The sequence below is a fragment of the Ornithodoros turicata genome, chromosome 5 (genome assembly GCF_037126465.1).
Source record: "Ornithodoros turicata isolate Travis chromosome 5, ASM3712646v1, whole genome shotgun sequence".
In the NCBI taxonomy this organism is placed as follows: Eukaryota; Metazoa; Arthropoda; class Arachnida; order Ixodida; family Argasidae; genus Ornithodoros; species Ornithodoros turicata.
In genome coordinates, this window is record NC_088205.1 from 42944610 (window position 1) to 42965656 (window position 21047).

Here is a 21047-nt window from a genome sequence, read left to right on the forward strand (position 1 = left end):
TCGAAGTTAAGCCTTGCTCCAGAGACCCGAGAATAAAAGTCGAAAACGCGAAAAGCTTCGTGCAGGCTTTCATTGTCGCGCAAGAAGAAGTAAGATCCTCAGTGTATACACTGACACTTCCAGTGCCAGGAAGCGGGAAACATCGTATGTTCGTGGGCGTTTACAGAAACCGCAGGAGAGGATCGATACAAAAAAGCCACCCGTGACCTTCGTGAAGGAATACGCAAGATATATCTAAACAGGTAGCGTAACTCCCATAGACCCCTGTGTCTTCAGAATGACGCCATGATAGAGACGGTCAGCGCCATCCATCCTCCGTTGGGCGGACTACTACGATTGTAAAAAAAAAAAGAAAAACTTCAGAGATGACGTTAGCAGTATGATAAGCCATGGCACGTTTACATTCGCGCACCTTGTTTGCGTTGTATGTCCTTTTCCACACCCAGGCAACAACACTACACGAGAACACAGAATCGTAAATCATATCAGGTTTAATTAAACATATCAATTCGAAATACGTAGTTATCACAGTTTTGACAACTCCAAACCGAAGGGGTGACCACACAGAAATTAGGAAGGTTTACTTAAAGGTACTGTAAAGCAGCACCGATCAAATGTCATTTAGTGTGGCTATTCGATAGTCCAAGCCACCAGGACAAAAACTGCGCAAGTTTCATTCCAATCGACGGTGCAATTAATTAGAAAATTGCAATTAAAGATTACGGGCAACACTGTACTAGGTATTCGAAATGATTCCGTACTCCTGCCATATACGGCGGCAACCACATTGCAGGCATATAACACTGGGCCCGACATAACAATCCACCACAATCCACCATAAAATCCGTCCCTGCAATTCACACAACGATCCACATCTGAGGATAAACGGATAAGCGAAATGAAATGAAATGCAGAGCCGTTGAAAAAAAAATTGTCAGACGTTCAAGAAGCCAGACAGCGTCGGGACTTGCATGTTCACAGAGGTTCACAGAGAGAGTTTGTTCGTTCCAAAGAGGCCGCGAAGAGAAGGAGCGCGCAGGCGCAGTAGAGAAGTAGGGAGAGCCTCCATCGAACAGCGGCCAGCGCTGGGCTACTTCGCGAAAAACACTGTTAACAGGGGTTTCAGAATGCATAGGTAAACAGGGAAACTAATAATACGGTTACTAAAATAACGAAGTTCCGATGTAATAGTGTGTAACACCAATTTTCAGTGTTGCCCGCAATACAGGGGGTTGTTTGACACCAGGCATCGCACCGCTCCACTACGCCGCATTTTTCATGGCAAATTAAAAATATTTAGAGCGCATTGTCGGTCGTATTGTTCCGCATATGGTATTTAGACGCAACAAAGTCTCTAGTCACATCACCGGCATATCATGCTTGTATAGGTGTCATAGGTCATAGGTGCTTTACAGTACCTATAAGGTCTATTTCTCACCTAGAGCTATACGTACACGTAGTGATTAGACGTTTGCATTTATTCAATGAGTGGCCATTATCGGTACATTGCAAGAAAACATGGCATCGTTCGTGCACAGCTGATTCCTGTTAACACTCGCGCTATTATGGCCGCTCGTCCCACGAACAATTTTTTTTTCGCGGTGGCAGCAACAGGGGATGCATTGTATTCATCTGTTCACACTTGTAAATCTTGATCTACAGCTCCGAGATGTGAACGCCGCTTCCCGTTAAAGAAAAGTGTACGAACTCCGTATTACAGTGCACGGACACACGGCATGGATATAGAGATGCACGCATAAGCAAGCCCACTGTAACACATGCGCAAAGGGAGCAGGACACTGAAATGTACTCGGGTGGTAGATGATTTCGTATATGTGCACGAGTGGGGCAACAGAAAGTTTTTCTACATTGAAATTATGAATAACCTATTAGTACGCACACAAGCCATGTCCATGTTGTAAAGTTTTTCTGTTTACCATCGTACCTCTGCTACCAAAACCCAGGATCGCTCGCGCCTCATTCTGGTACCTTTGCCGATGGGTCTGATTTGGTATTTTCACTTGTTTTCGCTACCAGTTTAGATATACCTTGGAATACGGCTTTGTGAAACGGCGGTATTCTCCACCCACGATGTTTCGGTTTAGATATGTCTACCACGTCATCATTACGTCTTCGGTAGAAGTCTATTCTTAATTCCCCGCGAGAGAACAGGTTTAACGACTACAAAAGAAGAAAGCTCCCTCACACAAAACGAAAAGGACAAGCGCTGACCTTGACTCACCGCGCAGACGTTATGACGTCATAGGTCGTCCTTCTCATTCTCATTACACCCCGGGGGGCGAGTCGAGAGTGAACGAGCGCGGCTGTGTTTCTGTACGTTTTTTTTTCTCTAAAAAAACAAAAAAGAAAAAAAAAACTACAACAACAAAAAACTGAATTACATCAAAACCGTTTGTGTTGTTCGGCAAACGAACGTATATACTTTCATCAGATGTCTTAAACTGAAAATAATTTCCATGACCCCGTGTACTCCTTTAAACTGTTAACGACTGTAACGTCCGAGTTCCATGCCTTCGAGGTGATCTGCGCCATCTGTTGGCTTTTGTCTGTCTACGAGTCTCTGTGTCGTCTGCTCACTGTATCAAACCCTCGCATCCAAGTGATATAGGCTCCATGCGCTAGTGTTTCGAGGGGTGACGACAGCATCCCAAGCCACCCAAGCCGCGAGGAGGTGCGAAACGGCATTGAAGGCGAATTTGCTCTCTACTTCCTGCCGTATGCAGCTGCTCTTGATTTTTTTCGACTTTCGCAATTACCAGTACGTTTCGCGTACCCGAAACCCGCATTGCTCATATTACTGCGTCTCGGCAGCTCCGAGGACCAAGGGAAGTATGAGGTTTTATCGTTTCCCTGCCCTGCTGTACAAGCGCAGCCGCAGGCAACGCTGGATACACATCATTTGGCGCGACAACGAAGTATGATCTAGCCTGCAAATTCTACTCATGTGATACCTGCGACCTGTTTTACAGTAAATGTGAACGTCTTCATTTCTGCAATCTGCATATCATTTATTTTACTACGTTGTATCAAAAGCATCGAGGTAAAACTTCTGTACACATGTCATCTGCTGTGCATGATGTTTGCACACCAGTTTCATCGTAGTAGAAAATAACTGGTGTTGAAAACAATAAGGCTCCTCTTAGTCTTCCCCTGCTTCCGAAATTGGGATTTATCCCGCCACTGTGGCAAATCGCTGACAGACGCAAATTCGTGCCGATTGAGGAATATCGCCAGTGCAGCACCGTGTTTACATTTGCCGGCCGCTCTCGCTTTACACTTGCAGTGTTCCTTCATGGGTCTGTGGTTTTCGGCATTTACTTTCAAGCGAAATCAGGGTGTGTTTATAGACATTTATATGGTTTATTAAAAATCGGATTTTTTTCTGCAGCTATGTTTCGTCGGGACTGACCGGATGTCCAATTGGGGGTGTCGATTTAACAAGAGCAGCATTCAGGGACACCCCCTCTGAAACCCGACTTGACCTGATAGCAGAGGACTACGCAAGGAAGCTAAGTTTACAGGGTGGTGCGTGAGTACGTGAGGGGGAACAGATCTGGGCAGGGAGAGGAGGATATATCTGAAACGAACAATTCCCTTTTCGCGCTCCGACCTGATAACAACACCGATAACACGCCCGGGAGCATTCGTGTAAGATAAAGAATAAGAAGTGATGTATAACTGTGGGAACGAGCATGAGACTTTCTAGATATCGGGAGATTGCCGGATCAAATTGGCAGGTTGGCGTCTGTGATAGCCTTCTGGACGAAAAATTGACTAAATGCGAGTTCTAAGAGTGCAGCAAGCAGAGCAGCTACGGTCCGCAGACGACACACAGACTACGTTATTTTATGATGATACCGTCAGTATCAAATTGGTATCAAGAGTTATTACGAGCTAAAATAGAGGAAACTTGACGCCAGTGAGTGCTACTTGGGCGACGATTTGGCACAATGTCTGAAGTATATAGATTGGGCTGGTTGGTGTGAATCTACAAGCGACCAAAGAACAAACACGAAACAACAACAGAGCCACTTGTGTGTGATCTTGTCTTCTGTTTGTTCTTTGGTCGCTTGAAAATGAATGATTTAACCAAACGCTACTTCGCAGGCTCTAGCAAGGGAAACAGGTATGGGCCACGGACTCATAGCTATTAAGCATGAATATACAGAATACGTAATTAAGTGATGGCATCTTCGATATCACGTTTATATCCAGAGTTATTAGTAAATGAAATGGAAGATATGGACAATTTGGCGTCTGCGAGTGCTGTGGCGATGCGAGTGGTGGCGTCTGCGAGTGGCAATAATTTGATCAAACACGACTTCTTTGGAACAGAGATTTTGGAGCAGAACTAAATACCAGACTTGGAGATGCTCCTGCAGAGATAACGCATAGCTCCTACAGAGATAACGCTAAACAAGTGCTACGCGCCCGCGAGTACAGTATTTATTTCTCGCTTAAGATGAAGCAATGCTTAGATCAGGGCAATCAGGGCTCTCACACACGCGGGCCGCATGTGTATGGCTTACAGTCAGCTATTCTGTGTCCCGAGGGCTCTTAACCACTAAATAGAATAAATGCCCCCCCCCCCCCCCCACACACACACGCACACACCAATAATAAAGAATTTGGAATGAAACCAGGTTTTCAGACATTGTTTTTACCCTTGCTCGATCTAGTGCTGCTCCTGTCGACGTTAGGAAGTAAATTCACATTCAAGCAGTCCTTGTGACTCATGAACCTCAACGAGTAGTTATAGCGATCTGGTCTGAACGTGCATTTTGATAAACTACACTGTAAGTAATATGGTAACTGAGAAGTAATAGTGGAGACAAGTGCATGACGTCATCTTAATTATTACACTAAGTTTATGGGCTTCCAGCATAGCAGCAGCCTCTCCGGATATCATGCGCGAAAAACTATATACGGAGCACTGAGAGGCGCAGAGAAAAAAAAAATAAAAAAAATAGATGGAGTAGTTATGTACGAGGGTCATTGTGTGAAAAATTTTAATTATTTCTCTTTCCCTGATTTTTTTTAATTTTTCACGTTGAAAATGCAAGCAAAACTAACAATACAGTGTGTAAACCCACAATTTCAGTGCTCCTGAACGTTGGGATAATCGTTCGTGAAGAACTATGTACGAAGAACTTGCACGCCTTTCAAGCTCATTTGTTTCTGTTGGTGTGTCAAGTGAAATTTTTCATTGACGAATTGTATATACGAATTCCTAATAACGATACCGCTCAGCTGTTTACGCTAAGGTACTTTGCTATAATTGCGGCCCTTTCCAGGGTCATTACCCCCACCCCCCAGAGAGGTGTACACTCCCCCTGAATTTTTCCAACCACTCCCCTGTAATTCATGAGATTTCCCGATACAGCTTGGCCACCAGTGCATCTACCCATAGATATGTATCCATATAGATATACCACCCTATGGTTCGCTCCACTCGAAATCACGCACACATCTTATCACGTCGTGTACCGCATCTTGGCTTCTATGCGCAATGATGATAGTGCCAGCCGCAACAACAATGACAAAGACGAAATTATCGTTGCTCTTCGGTGCTGATACGAGTTGCGCAACGGACTAAAAGCTGATACCTTCCGTTTGAATTCAGCATGAGAGAGCCGCGATGATATGGCAAGGAAAAAAACTTGCCAAGCTACTGGGCACAAAAGTGAACTTGCACGGCAAATCGCCGGCAGTCCGAACGTTTACACGGCAACAGACACCAACGAGCACTGGTGCTAAAGTCTGTGGAAAAGACATCATAGATGAAAATACATATACGTTACGAAGCCGTTTGAATTTCACTGTTCATGGTAATCAACCAATTTTTCTCGAAGTGCAGCACGCATAAAGAAGTCCATGATTCGCTTACACGTCGACCTGCAAGAAATGACCCACAGTATCCTTCTGAAATATTTCATCGCTTGCCAACTTCTTTGAGAAAAGTAAAAAGTAACCTTTCTGCAACCCCGATGATGGCAGGGGCAACCGAGGAATATACCACAAAGAGTCACTGGTGTATTCTGCATAGCGAAGCCATTATCAACGACTCATACTAGGCCATTGTACTGGGATTTTAACAGTGGTGACCGCAAAATTTGGAAAAGGCGCCGGCAGAGCCCTCTAAAACGGGCAAAACCCTTTGTATCATGGTGCCAAAGGCATATTCGAAACGCCTACGCTATTGCCCTTCCCACTGGCATTGTAACGGAGGCGACCGCAAAATCCATAAAAAGACCGCAGCACAGCCCTTTAGAATGGGCGACACCTCTTTAGTCATGGTTCCAAACAGATATTATCAACGGCTTATGATGCTCTTCTACAGGGATCGCAACAGAAGCGACCACAAAATTCGGAAAAGGCAGCAGCAGGTTCCTTTAAAACGTACGAAACCCATTGTATCATGGTACCAAAGGCATATTCATGACCGCTTATGCTATGCCTTTCTACCGGAATTGCGCAAGAGGGGACCGTAAAATTTGGATACGTCGGCAGCAAGGCCTTATAAAACGGGCGATACTCCCTGTGTCATGGAGCGAAAGAAAGAAAGTTATCAGTGGCTAGTGCAATGCTATTGTGCTGGAGTTATAACACAGGCGATCGCCAAATTCGGCAAACGTGGCAGCAGAGCCCTCTTAAAGGAGCAAAACCCCTTGTGTCATGCTGCCAAAGACATATTATCAACAGCTTATACTATGTCATTCTACCGAGATCATAACACAGGCGGCCGCAAATATCGGAAAAGGATGCAGCATAGCCCTTCAGAACGGGCGAGACCCCTTGTATCATGCTGCCGATGACATGTCATCAATGGCTTGTGCTATGCCCTTCTACTGGGATTGTAACAGAGACTACCGCAAAATACGGAAAATGCGGCAGCAGAGCCCTTTAAAACGGTCGATACCCCTTGTATCATAGTTCCAATGTCATATAAGTATACGCAACGGCTTATGCTATTGCCATTCTACGGGAATTCTAACGGATGCGGCCGCAAACTCCATAAAAGGCTACAGCAGAGCCCTTTAAAACGTACAAAAAACCCCTTTAATCATGGTGGCAGACATTTTTCACACATATAAAGACGCGACGGCTTATGTTACGCCCCTCTCCCGTGATTGCATCGAAAACCACAGCAAAATTTGCGAACGGGCGGCAGCAGGGCCCTTTACAATGACTCAAATGATATGCATCATGATGCCAAAAAGATACTATGAACGGCTTGTACTGGGATTGTAACAGAGGCTACCGCAACGTTCGGCAGCAGATCGAACCCTTTAAAACGTGCGAAGCCCCTATAATCCTGGTGCCAGGGCGTACATGGAGAGGTCGCGTTTGAAGAAACTGCTTCCAAAACGACACTCATTAAGCAAAAAGCGTCCTAAGCTGATTTTCTAGTATGTATATGCGAAAGTAAGATCATGGGGTTGAAACCCCGTATCTTGTTCCCCTGTTGCACCCTGAGAGGTCGCGCTTGACAAAATCGCTTCCAAACCGGCACTCGAAATGGCGAAATGGCCAATTTCATCACCTCTCGGGTCTTAATATCATTGGATATAACAATAATATTAAAGATGTCCTAAGCTGATTTTGTAGTATGTATATGTGAAACTAAGATCACGGGGTTTCAACCCCGTATCTTGTTCCCCTGTTGCACCCTGAGAGGTCGCGTTTGACAAAATAGCTTCCAAACCGGCACTCGAAATGGCCAAGCGGCGAATTTCGTCAACTTCGGGGCTTAATATCATTTGATATAAAAATAATATTAAAGATGTCATCAGCTGATTTTGTAGTATGTATATGTGAAAGTAAGATCACGGGGTTTGAACCCCGTATCTTGTTCCCCTGTTGCACCCCGAGAGGTCGCGTTTGACAAAATCGCTTCCAAACCGGCACTCGAAATGGCCAAATGGCCAATTTAGTCAATTTCGGGGCTTAATATCATTTGATATAAAAATAATATTAAAGATGTCCTAAGCTGATTTTGTAGTATGTATATGTGAAAGTAAGATCACGGGGTTTGAACCCCGTATCTTGTTCCCCTGTTGCACCCTGAGAGGTCGCGTTTGACAAAATCGCTTCCAAACCGGCACTCGAAATGGCCAAGTGGCCAATTTCGTCAACTTTGGGGCTTAATATCATTTGATATAACGATGATAATAAAGATATCCTAAGCTGACTATGTAATAGGTATATGTGAAAGTAAGATCACGGGGTTTGAACCCCGTATCTTGTTCTCCTGTTGCACCCTGAAAGGTCGCGTTTGACAAAATCACTTCCAAAACGGCATTCGAAATGGTCAGTTTTATAACTGGAATTATAACGGACGCGGCCGTAAACTCCATAAAAGGTTCCAGCAGAGCCCTTTAAAACAGACAAAAAACCCTTTAATCATGGTGGCAGACATTTTACACGCATATAAAGACGCGACGGCTTATGTTGTGCCCCTCTCCTGTGATTGCATCGGAAACCACCACAAAATTTGGAAAAGGCGGCAGCAGGGCACTTTACAATGACTCAAATGACTTGTATCATGGTGCCAAAAAGATACTATGAACGGCTTGTACTGGGATTGTAACAGAGGCTACCGCAACGTTCGGCAGCAGATCGATCCCTTTAAAATGTTCGAAGCCCCTTTAATCGTGCACCACCCTGCACCCTGAGAGGTCGCGTTTTACATAATCGCTTCCAAAATGGCACTCGAAATGGCCAAATGGCCAATTTTGTCAACTTCGGGGCTTAATATCATTTGATATAAAAATAATATTAACGATGTCCTAAGCTGATTTTGTAGTATGTGTATGCGAAAGTAAGATCACGGGGTTTGAACTCCGTATCTTGTTCTCCTGTTGCACCCTGAAAGGTCGCGTTTGACAAAATCACTTCCAAAACGGCAGTCGAAATGGACAGTTTTATCAAGTTGTATAGTTTAATATAAAAGCGATGTAAAATACAAAACGGTATCATTCGTATGTTACTCACTCAAAATAAAGTTGTCTGTTCTGTCAGCCCCTTTGAGTTCTGGAAAAAATGACCGTTCTCATTTCGAACTCCTTCAAACCGGCCGTACAGTCTGAGCGCATGCGTATTACGATAGTAGTGGGCGCCTAGGAGGGGAACCCTGTCTGAATCGCAACTTTGAAGGCCCTGGGTGCATTAGGATTAACACTCACACATCGTGCCGTGGTTGGTATGTGGCCTGGAGGACGTACTGAACGAAAATAGGCGATGACATTTTCAGAATTTGACTGCCTTTGTCGAAAAATCGTAGTCTAGACATGAGCGATGTGCAAAAATCGACGGAATCCTCATAGGCGCAATGCATTAAAGTTCATTCGGCCAGGGTGCACTGGGCTTATATTCTGCTGGCGCCTTTCATGTCTCCAGGAGTTCTTTACATGGTGTTCTTCTCTATTAGACGATGACATCTTGAAATTTTTATTCTGTTTTGCTGTTAATTGGCATAAACGCTGTCTCCCATTGAATTCACATCCTGTAAGGCCGCTTCCCGCATAGCGGTTGAGTATAGTATAATAATTAATAATTGGGTGTTTACGTCGCGAGACAACTGAGATCATGAGCGACGCCACAGCGGTCGGTCTGTGGATTGCTTTTGCCCACCTGAGGGCGGTTGAGTATAGTGATGGAGTGCGCCGGCGCGGGGGGGGGGGGGGGGGGGGGGGGTGACCGCGAATTTTGGGATTGATTGCACGCGAAGTAAAGCCTATTTTGTGGATGATGGAAACGACCAGCTAGGAAAAGTAAAATACTAACTGAACACTGCCGTTTATCATCAGTACAAGAGAGACAAGCAAGGAAAATCTATCTCTTGTTGTCATAAATGCAAGCGTATATGACCATACTCGCGTTTGCATAGCGGTCCGCGTTTTCGGAATATGCCGAATTAAAAAAAAAAAAAAACGAGGAGTGTTTTTCGACATACTTCGGACAATGTCGAAAACCACAAAATCACGTCTGAGATATGCATGAAGCTGAAACGGGAAGACTAGTTGCGAAAAGGCATGTTAATAGCACCGCACTGTCCCCTATCGGTTGTTCGAAAATATCTTCCACTTGAGAAAAGTGTCCGGACTCATAAAGCCTTCCTTGGTCTACAGTAGTACGTAAAAAAAAAGAAAAGAAAAACCCTGCTTCTTGAGGAAGTCGCATCTGAGTTTGATGCTAGCTGCTGCGTTCTCCATTACGCAACACACGACAGCCGCCAGCGCTCAGTTCAGTTATACCGGTTTTCTGCACAAGTGGCGCGTGTGTCAAATTTTCGCCGCGCCCTCTGGTTAGCGCTCGAAGCCTATAAACGAATGTGTGGTTTGCGTTCTTGTGTTCCGGAATACACAAACCATGCACCTTCGCAATGAAATGCTTGCTCCTGTGGCGAGAAACGCGCTATCTCGTCTCATGTATCGTGTAGTTGCTTGCGCTCACAATAGATGGCGCGCGAGTTGCCTCAGGGTTGTGGAGCTTCTGGACTCCACTAGCTTGTTTTGCGCAGCATTCTTTGAAATTCGATTGCTGAAAAAATGAACAATATACAGCGTAACTATTACGTATCTGAAGCGCCCAAGTTACAAGCTTTCGGAAAACCATAGTTTCCACTGGTTTGCCGTTCATTTTGCAGTTCCTTTAAATGTGTTTTTCAATATTGTTGTGTAATGAGGGGGGACAGTTTGCGCACAGTCAGCGGTTCCGCAAACGTAAATTCGAGCGAGTGATTGACATTTGGAAGTCAATCTGTCAGAAAAGAAAACGAACTGTGATTATTGCTGACATAGTTACCCCCCCCCCCCCCCACTCCCATATACTCATACCCACTCATATTGGAATTTTTCGCATATCGAAGCGCACACTTGTATGTTCGATTCGAATTCCGAACCGGATACGAGTTTCGGTAGTCGAATAGCGCATCGAATCGAATATCTCTTCCATGCCGTATATATTCGAATAGTTGTCACGCAAAAAGCCACACAAGAATATACAATTAATCTACAGCGAAACCGCCAGAGACACTGTTTAAGCGCACTTTCCTAAGTCAAAATGAGGTGGCGCACAACTCTGTTTCGTCCTCGAATGCTTCGTCCTGGAATGCGCCACCTTCTGAATGTATGCTGACAGAGATTTGACGCTTGCATGCCGCTGCAGATTAAAATATATCTGTTCTCTGCTTACGTTTCCTGTAAGTTTGCACTGTTTTCCCACTCCAGCTATGCGTGCAAACCGTTCGATATTGCAGCTATTCGCTTCGTCTTCGCTTCGGTTTTAAAAACACAATACTCACGGGTCTACCGATTTTTCAGAATTCAATAACGCTTTCTTGCAGAACGCTCCGTTAGATATGTCGCTCCGCAAAGTTACTTGTGTCTACACGCATATCTCAAAACTCCAGCCTATAGGCGCGTCTATCTCAATTTTCCGATAGAGCATATGGATCAGAGCAATAGTCTTTTGCAGCCAATGTAAATATTTTCATACGCTTCCAATTTTGAACTTGTTTATTTCATAGATCATTTCACATGCACACACACACAAAAGCATTCGTATGATTGCTTTGGAAATGAACTTGTTCGCGAAGCATTGTTCGGACAAGGCGCTTTCACTGCAAAGGGCCTTGGTTCGGAATCTGAACATGTGGGCTTCGGCTAGCGTGCAAGTGAAGGAGGTGAAGCCTACTTTACATTTGGGCCTAGAGAAGCCTTTGAACAAGTGATAAAAATATAAAAGCACCGAAACTACTGTTTATTGACGTAAACGCTTTCGTGGAGTGGTCTGCGTTTTATTATTTGTGTTGACTGCACTTGACAAAGTTTCTACATTTATCAACCTTTGAACGTAAAAGGAACCTTGAAGAACTCATTTTTGATTCACAAAATTGCAATGAGAAGCATCGCCGTCACACAAGGAAGATGTCACTAGTGCACAAATGCAAAACGATGTAAGCCGACAAGAAGAATGCAACTTATGACATTAGCTGGCAATGAGAATAGCGGGCGCAACAGGTGCACGATCTAGATCACCCCCCGCGACGTACACCTGCGACCTAATTACTTAATCTACACGTTAGCTTCCCGCCCGAACCTGCGCGCCGACATGCAAAGAACGCGGTTGTACACTCGAAAATATTTTATTATCCTACTGGAATTGAATTCAACCAACTCGTCTGGAACAAGCCATACTAATCATTGCGAGCGATAATTATTGTACATGGTGTGTCATAACACTCGTAACAAATTTCAATCGAAATCAGAAGAACAAATCATAGCAAACAATAATTATTCTAGTTGACATATCATAATTGTTTACTGCGCTCAACACAAATTTTCAACTGAAACAAGAGGAATACAATCAAAGCAAGTGATATCTAACCAACGTTTCTCGAAGCTATCAATACGATTTTATTAACGGAAGTCAGACGGACGGAATGAAAGTGAACGATAATTATTCTACCTGAGGTATCGTTTCACCACAATTTGTCATTCGAAATCCCAGGAACGGAATCAAGCGGGAAATAATTATTCTATCTAACGTGCCATAACACTCACAACAAATGTTACATCATCAGAGGCCTACTCGTTTTTTCTGGTCATGTCACACATAGACTATTCCAGGCACAACATTACATACAACGTTTTTTTTTTAAGTATTAGTTACAGAATTTTTTATTAAAATCTAGCAGAGCAACATAGATGCCAATTTCGCAGGTGGGACAAACGACAAAGCGAACATCCTGTAGGACTGCGTATGCAAATACTAGACGACTAATTACCTAAAATTGATTAAGTAACTTATTAATTAGATGTTTTCTGGGAAATGCGAAATAGCAGAATTGGAGCCAGTCGTCATTCAAATCCGTCGTGCTTATTAAACACCCTGAGAAGCGAACGTACTCTGAGATGTAGATTGTCAAATTTCGTCATGCAAATCAGCCGAAACCAGAACAGGCAATCCATGTGAGCGGTTTCTTATTCAACTCTGGCAACTCGGAGACATTCTAAGCAGGCCAAAGATAGCGAGAGTTAACCCTTGTAACAACTCTTCACAACTCTTCTCGACTCTGCTCTAAAGCAGGGTAAGCTTGGGTTATGATGTCACACGCATGTGCGTGCGGCTTTGTCGTCCGCTACACATGACACTTGGGGGTCTGCTTGGTCTTAACCGAGTTTTCAAAGCTTTACATTTGGAGTTATGACGAATTCGTGTGGTCATTTCGTGAACACCATGTAAAGAACCCCTGGGGACACGAAAGGCGCTAGCAGAATATAAACCTAGTGCACCCTGAATTTTAATGCATTGCGCCTATCGGGCTTCCGTCGATTTTTGCACAGCGCCCATGTTTAGACTACGATTTTTCGACAAAGACAGTCAAATTCTGGAAATGTCATCGCCTATTTTTGTTCAGTACGTCCTCCAGGCCACATACCAACCACGGCACGATGTGTGAGTGTTAATCCTGATGCACCCAGGGCCTTCAAAGTTGCGACTCAGACAGGGTTCCCCTCCTAGGCGCTCGACGGACTAAGTCCCAGTATTATCGTAATACGCAAGCGCTGAGACTGTACGGCCGGTCTGAAGGAGTTCGAAAGGCGAACGGTCGTTTTTTCCAGAACTCGAAAGGGCTGACAGAATAGACAACTTCATGTTGGGTGAGTAATATACAAATGATACCGTTTTGTATCTTATATCGCTTTTATATTAAACTATACAACTTGATAAAACTGTCCATTTCGAGTGCCATTTTGGAAGCGATTATGTAAAACGCGACCTCTCAGGGTGCAGGGTGGTGCACGATTGAAGGGGCTTCGAACATTTTAAAGGGATCGATCTGCTGCCGAACGTTGCGGTAGCCTCTGTTACAATCCCAGTACAAGCCGTTCATAGTATCTTTTTGGCACCATGATACAAGTCATTTGAGTCATTGTAAAGTGCCCTGCTGCCGCCTTTTCCAAATTTTGTGGTGGTTTCCGATGCAATCACAGGAGAGGGGCACAACATAAGCCGTCGCGTCTTTATATGCGTGTAAAATGTCTGCCACCATGATTAAAGGGTTTTTTGTCTGTTTTAAAGGGCTCTGCTGGAACCTTTTATGGAGTTTACGGCCGCGTCCGTTATAATTCCAGTAGAATGGCAATAGCATAAACCGCTGCGAATACGTATATGACTTTGGAACTGTGATACAAGGGGTGTCGACCGTTTTAAAGGGCTGTGCTCCCACATTTTCCGTATTTTGCGGAGCCTCTGTTACAATCCCAGTAGAAGGGCATAGCACCAGCCATTGATGATATGTCATTGGCAGCATGATACAGGGGGTCTCGCCCGTTTTGAAGGGGTATGCTGCATCCTTTTCCGATATTTGCGGTCGCCTGTGTTATGATCTCGGTAGAATGGCATAGTATACGTTGTTGATAATAAGTCTTTGGCAGCATGATACAAGCGGTTTTGCTCGTTTAAGAGGGCTCAGCTGCCACGTTTTCCGCATTTTGCGATCGCCTGTGTAACTCCAGCAGAATAGCACTGCACAGGCCACTGATAACTTACTTTCTTTCGCTCCATAATACAGGGAGTGTCGCCCGTTTTAAAAGGCCTTGCTGCCGCCGTATCCGAATTTCGCGCTTCTGTTGCAATCCCAGTAGAAGAGCATCATAAGCCGTTGATAATATCTGTTTGGAACCATGATTAAAGAGATTTCGCCCGTTCTAAAGGGCTCTGCTGCGGTCTTTTCCGGATTTTGCGGTCGCCTCTGTTACAATCCCAGAGGGGGGGGGGGGGGAATATGTTTATTGCGAAAAAAAAAGAGGCAGGTAAAAAGGAAAGGTCAAAAAGGGAAGGGCAATAGCATATGCCGTCTCGAATATGCCTTTGGCACCATGATACGAGGGGCGTTCAAGTCAAACCGGGACTTTCTGTTTCCTGAGTGTACAAATGGCTCCCGCTACTCCTTTTTCATCATTTTCACACGCGACATGCCTCCGCGTTCACCACGTAGTGGTCCAAAGTTTGTGCAAAACAGAAGACACGTGCAAGACAAGATGGCCGACAACGAGGTGAGCGCGCACATCGGACAGCGAATTGTCATGAAGTTTCTCGTGAATGAAGGCGTAAAGTCATCTGAAATTCACAAAGACTTCAGGCTCAGTATGGCCACGATACACATAGCCGCAGCAAAGCGTTTGAGTAGTGCAAACGGTTCCGAGACGGCCGTACATCAGTGCAGGACGATCCCGGCCGGGGCGGCTCAGAGCCCAGTGTCAGAGTTCCTGAGAACATCCAACTTGTGGAGCGCCTGATCCTCAAGGACCGACGGATAACATGTCTCGAACTGGCTCGAAAGACGGACCTTTCTGTGGGAACGTTGAACACTGTCATTCATGAACACATCCAGTTTCAGAAAGCCGGGTCTCATCACCAAAGGAGTCCTCCTCCTACAGGACAATGCACGCCCGCATACCGCGCATCTCACGACACGCACCGTACAGGGACTTGGCTGGGAGTTGCTGCCACATCCCCCTTACAGTGCAGACCTCGCCCCCAGCGATTTCCATCTCTTCGGGCCACTGAAGGCGTTCCTTGTGGGCTGCCACTGCAGCTGCGACGACGAGGTCAAGAATGCGGTCCGATCATGGCTGCTACGCGTCGGCAAGGATTTCTACGCTGCTGGCATCCAAGCCCTCGTGAAACGCTGGGACAAGTGCATTAGTGCAGCTGGAGATTACGTTGAAAAATAAAACCAATTTCTCGCCTCTAAGTTCATTTTACTTTTGCGCAAAAATGAAAAGTCCCGGTTTGACTTGAACGCCCCTCGTACAAAGGGTTTCGCCCGTTTTAAAGGGCTCTGCCGGCGCCTTTTCCAAATTTTGCGGCCACTGTTAAAATCCCAGCACAAGGGCCTAGTATAAGTCGTTGATAATGGCTTCGCTATGCAGAATACACCAATGACTCTTTGTGGCGTATTCCTTGGATGCCCCTGCCATCATTGGGGTTGCAGAAAGGTTACTTTTTACTTTTCTCAAAGAAGTTGGCGAGTGATGCAATGTTTCAGAAGGAGACTGTGGGTCATTTCTTGCAGGAAGACGTGTAAGCGAATCACAGACTTCTCTATGCGTGTTGTACTTCGAGAAAAAGTGGTTGATTACGATGAACAGTGAAATTCAAACGGTTTCGTAACGGATATGTATTTTCATCTACAATGTCTTTTCCTCAGACTTTAGCACCAGTGCTCGTAGGTGTCTGTTGCCGTGTAAATGTTCGGACTGCCGGCGATTTGCCGTGCAAGTTCACTTTTGTGCCCCGTATCTTAGCAAGTTTTTTTCCTTGCCATATCGTCGCGGCTCTCTCATGCTGAACTCAAACGGCAGGTATCAGCTTTCAGTCCTTTGCGCAACTCGTATCAGCACCGAAGAGCAACGACAATTTTTTCTTTGTCATTGTTGTTGCAGCTGGTACTACCATCAATGCGCACAGAAGCCAAGATGCGGTACCCGGCGTGATAAGATGTCTGCGTGATTTCGAGTGGAGCGAACCATATAGGGGGTATATCTTTATGGATACATATCTATGGGTATATGCATTGGTGGCCAAGCTGCATCAGGAAATCTCATGAATTACAAGGGGGTGGTTGGAAAAATTCAGGGGGAGTGTACACCTCCCTGGGGGGGGGGTAATGAACAACAACATATATATTTTGATGATGAAGTGGGGAGGTTTTCCACTCCTGGAGTGGAACGCTACCACATAGCTAGGGGGTATAATATGAGTAGTGCCAATGATGAGTGATGACGATGAGAGATCACGGGGATGATCGGAGCGGCGATGGCGATGCTGAACGTGATCGTGATAGTGGGAATGTCCGAGAGCGCTGCTGGGGGGTAATAAAACCCTTGGAAAGGACCGCAATTATAGCAAAGTCCCTTAGCGTCAACAACTGAGCGGTATAGTTATTAGGCATTCGCATATACAATACATCAATGAAAAACTTCACTTGACACACCAACAGAAATAAATGAGCGTCTTTTTCCAAATGAGACACTGAAAATTTGAAAGGCGTTTCAAGTTCTTCGTACACAGTTCTTCACGAACGATTATCCCAACGTTCAGGAGCACTGAAACTCGGTTTACACACTGTATTGGTGATTTTGCTTGCACTTTAGTGCAACGTGAAAAAGAAAAAAAATCGGAGAAAGAGAAATAATTAAAAGTTTTCACACACTGTGCTCCGTATAGTTTTTCGCGCATGATATCCGGAGAGGCTGCTGTTATGCTGCAAGCCCCTAAACTTAGTGTAACAATTAAGATGATGCCATTCTCTCTCCACTATTACTTCTTAATTATCATATTACTTACAGTGTAGTTTATCAAAATGCACGTTCACACCAGATCGCTATAACTACTCGTTGAGGTTCATGAGTCACAAGAGCTGCTCGAATGTGAATGTACTTGGTAACGTCGACAGGAGCAGCACTACATCGAGCAAGGGTAAAAACAATGCCTGAAAACCTGGTTTTATTCTGAATACTTCATTGTTGGGGGTAGGGGGTGGGGTAGCTTTATTCTATTTAGTGGTCAAGAGCCCTCGGGGCACAGAATAGCTGACTGCAAGCCATACACATGCGGCCCGCGTGTGTGAGAGCCCTGATTGCCCTGATCTAAGGATTGCTTCATCTTAAGCGAGAAATAAATAATGTACTCGAGGGCGCGTAGCACTTGTTTAGCGCTATCTCTAAATCTGCTAAGGAACAACTTTATTTTTGAAGTTGGGGTGTCTAATCGCCGCCGGCGATATTCTACCCTGTTCCAGTTTCTACTTCCCTATACAGGCTATACTCAATCCCATGCCAGTCTTCATACCATGGATCCATACAATTGGTTATTGGAAATCTACAATAAACTTTGGAGATCAAGTTGAAAGGTATAGGCTGGGATTGAAGGAACGGGTCGCTCCATCAAACCGCGTTATTGCTGTTTCGTTTCAAGCTGATCTAAACTCGCCGATTGCTATGCAATTTATTTTTGGAGCACCTTACATTTTCCACGCATACCGTCAACGTCAACATCAGTACGCCGCTCATAGCAGCAATTACTTCGCGGCGCTAACACGCAATAAAAGAAAAAACAATTCAACAAGATCCATACGGTGCATCTGTTGCATCCTACATTTGTAGTTGAAAGGGACGAATGTCGCTTCGGCAGAAATACTTTCACCCGCTGGATGACGTCACGGAAATGTTTCCTTTCCAGGCGGGGGGCAGAAGACGTGCATTGTCATTCAGAGATGCGATAACACACCACCGAACACGTTTCAAAATGAACTCCCCCCAAAAAAAAGCTCATTTTCATGATATTTTGGTTTCGTCACTGATTTTCCTTTCCCACACTTCAACCAATCAAATTTTCCTACCTGCGGAAGGCAAAATCTGACATGGGACTTTAAGTTAGAAACTGCAACATCTGTTGTAATTGTCTGTTCTTGTGTTCTTGTAAATTGCAGTGGGACCTATCCACATGCGACTATACCTACAAGTATGGGTTAACAGTATCGTAAATACACTAAAATAAAATTCACTCAGTGTTCTGTAATTCTTCACCGCCTCGTGTGTCGGTGACCTTCTGTATTCCTACCCACTGCTGGAATTTGGGAATATATATGCCTTCGATTCTGAATGTATTTAGTTCTGCACCCAAATCTCTGGTCCAACGAAGTCGCGTTTGATCAAATCATTGCCACTCGCATCGCCACAGCACTCGCAGACGTCAAATTGTCCATATCTTCCATTTCATTGAGTAATAACTCTGGATATAAGCGTGATATCGAAGATGTCATCATTTAATTACGTAGTCTGTATATCCATGCTTAATAGCTATGAGCAGGGATCGAATCCGGTATTTTTTTCGCTCCGGTTCGGGTTCGGGTTCAGACATATTGGTTCGGCTCGGGTTTAGCTCCGCTGAACCGAAATTATTAGCTTGAACCGGTTCAGGTATATCGGTTCGGTTCGGGTCCGGCTCAGGAAGAACCCCCCCCCCCCCCCCCCCCGCCGCACACACACAGAAAAAAATTAGTCAGCGGTCGGAACATTTACAGGGATTGGAACCGTTATTTTTTTGACCCCGGTTAAACCGACTCATGGGCAGTAATTTTGCTTCATGAAAGCGACCTTACGCTCACCGTACACGGTTGTAAGAGAAAGGTGTGAGATAACCGTTTCAGGTGAAAAACCTTTCGGGAAAGCAAGTAAAAACACAAGACAAGTAATGGGCACATTTATTATTTACCTGATATGATACTGTATTGTACTCTCGCGGTCGTCTGCTGAAAACGAAAAGCGAAGTGCTGCAATCTTTTTGGCAGAACCCGGTGAGCGCCCTATTTTGCTGCGGTAAAAACTGGCGCTACAGTAAAAAAACTTCTATTCGCATCTGGCATCTTACAAAAAATAAATAAACAAACAAAAAAAGCTCGGTCAGTAGTACAATTATTTCACATCTGAACCGATTCCCGAACTGGTAACCGTATCAAATTTTTTCGGTTCAGTTCCGGTTCGGTTCAGGACAGGCAAAAAAATTGTTCGGGTTCGTCAAAAAATAACGTTTTTTTCCGGTTTTCGGTTCCGGTTCAGTTCCAGTTCCGATCCCTGGCTATGAGTCCGCGGTCCATACCTGTTTCCCTTGCTACAGCTTGCGAAGTAGCGTTTGGTCAAATCGTTAATTTTCATGCGACCAAATAACAAACAGGAGACAAGATCGCACGCAAGTCGCTCTGTTGATGTTTCGTGTTTGTTCCTTGGTCGCTTGTGGATTTACACCAACCAGCCCAATCTATATACTTCACACATTTCGCCAAATCGTCGCCCAAGTGGCACTCACTGGCGCCAAATTGTCAGTTTCCTCTATTTTAGCTCGTAATAACTCTTGATACCAACTTGATACTGACGGTATCATCATAAAATTACGTAGTTTGTGTATTGTCTGCGGACCTTAGCTGGTGTCCTTGTTGCACCATTAGAACTCGCATTTAGTGAATTTGTCGTCCAGAAGGCTATCACAGGCGCCAACCTGCCAATTTCATTCGGCAATCTCCCGATATCTGTAAAGTCTCATGCTCGTTCCCACAGTTGTACAACACGTCTTATTCTCTATCTTACGGGAAAGCTCCCGGGCGTGTTATCGGTGTTGTTATCAGGTCAGGGCGCGAAAAGGGAATTGTTCGCCTCAGCTATGTCCTCCTCTCCCAGCCCAAATCTGTTCCTCCTCACGTACTGACGCACCACCCTGTAAACTTAGCTTCCTTGTGTAGTCCTCTGCTATCAGGTCAAGCCGGGTTTCAGAGGGGGGTGTCCCGGAATGCTGCTCTTGCTGGGCCATGTTGCCATGAAATGACCACCCGAATTCGCCAGTAGTTCAGGAAAATTTTCTAGTTTTATATCTGTGACCTACTGGAAGGTTGCTCCCTAAATAGAAGATTGGATTAGAAATATGGAGCATGTTCACAACCAAGTCTTATTGTGGCGAACTTCCTGAAATGAGAATGTGCATGTCGCGCTGTGCGTTATTTCCTCTCACCATCTCAATGTTCACTGGGTCACTAAAGTAAGTTTTTCAAAACTTTACCTCTTTTCTCATGTGTATTTGTAGGGTAAGCGTAGTCGGAGGAGAATTACCAATCGAAGTCTTATTGTGGCGAACTTCCTGAAATGAGAATGTGCATGTCGCGCTGTGCGTTATTTCCTCTCACCATCTCAATGTTCACTGGGTCACTAAAGTAAGTTTTTCAAAACTTTACCTCTTTTCTCATGTGTATTTGTAGGGTAAGCGTAGTCGGAGGAGAATTACCAATCGAAGTCTTATTGTGGCGAACTTCCTGAAATGAGAATGTGCATGTCGCGCTGTGCGTTATTTCCTCTCACCATCTCAATGTTCACTGGGTCACTAAAGTAAGTTTTTCAAAACTTTACCTCTTTTCTCATGTGTATTTGTAGGGTAAGCGTAGTCGGAGGAGAATTACCAATCGA

General features: G+C 44.8%; 1 protein-coding gene across 1 annotated transcript in view; it reads right to left on the reverse strand.

Moving 5' to 3' along the window:
- LOC135395785 (uncharacterized) overlaps positions 1 to 21047 on the reverse strand; it is a 34125-nt gene that overhangs the window by 10748 nt on the left and 2330 nt on the right. The window contains exons 12-13 of the mRNA XM_064626878.1: positions 20819 to 20896; positions 20647 to 20724 (exon numbers count right to left, since the gene is read on the reverse strand). Of these exons, the coding sequence (XP_064482948.1) occupies positions 20647 to 20724; positions 20819 to 20896 (156 nt within the window). The remainder of the gene's footprint in view (positions 1 to 20646; positions 20725 to 20818; positions 20897 to 21047) is intronic.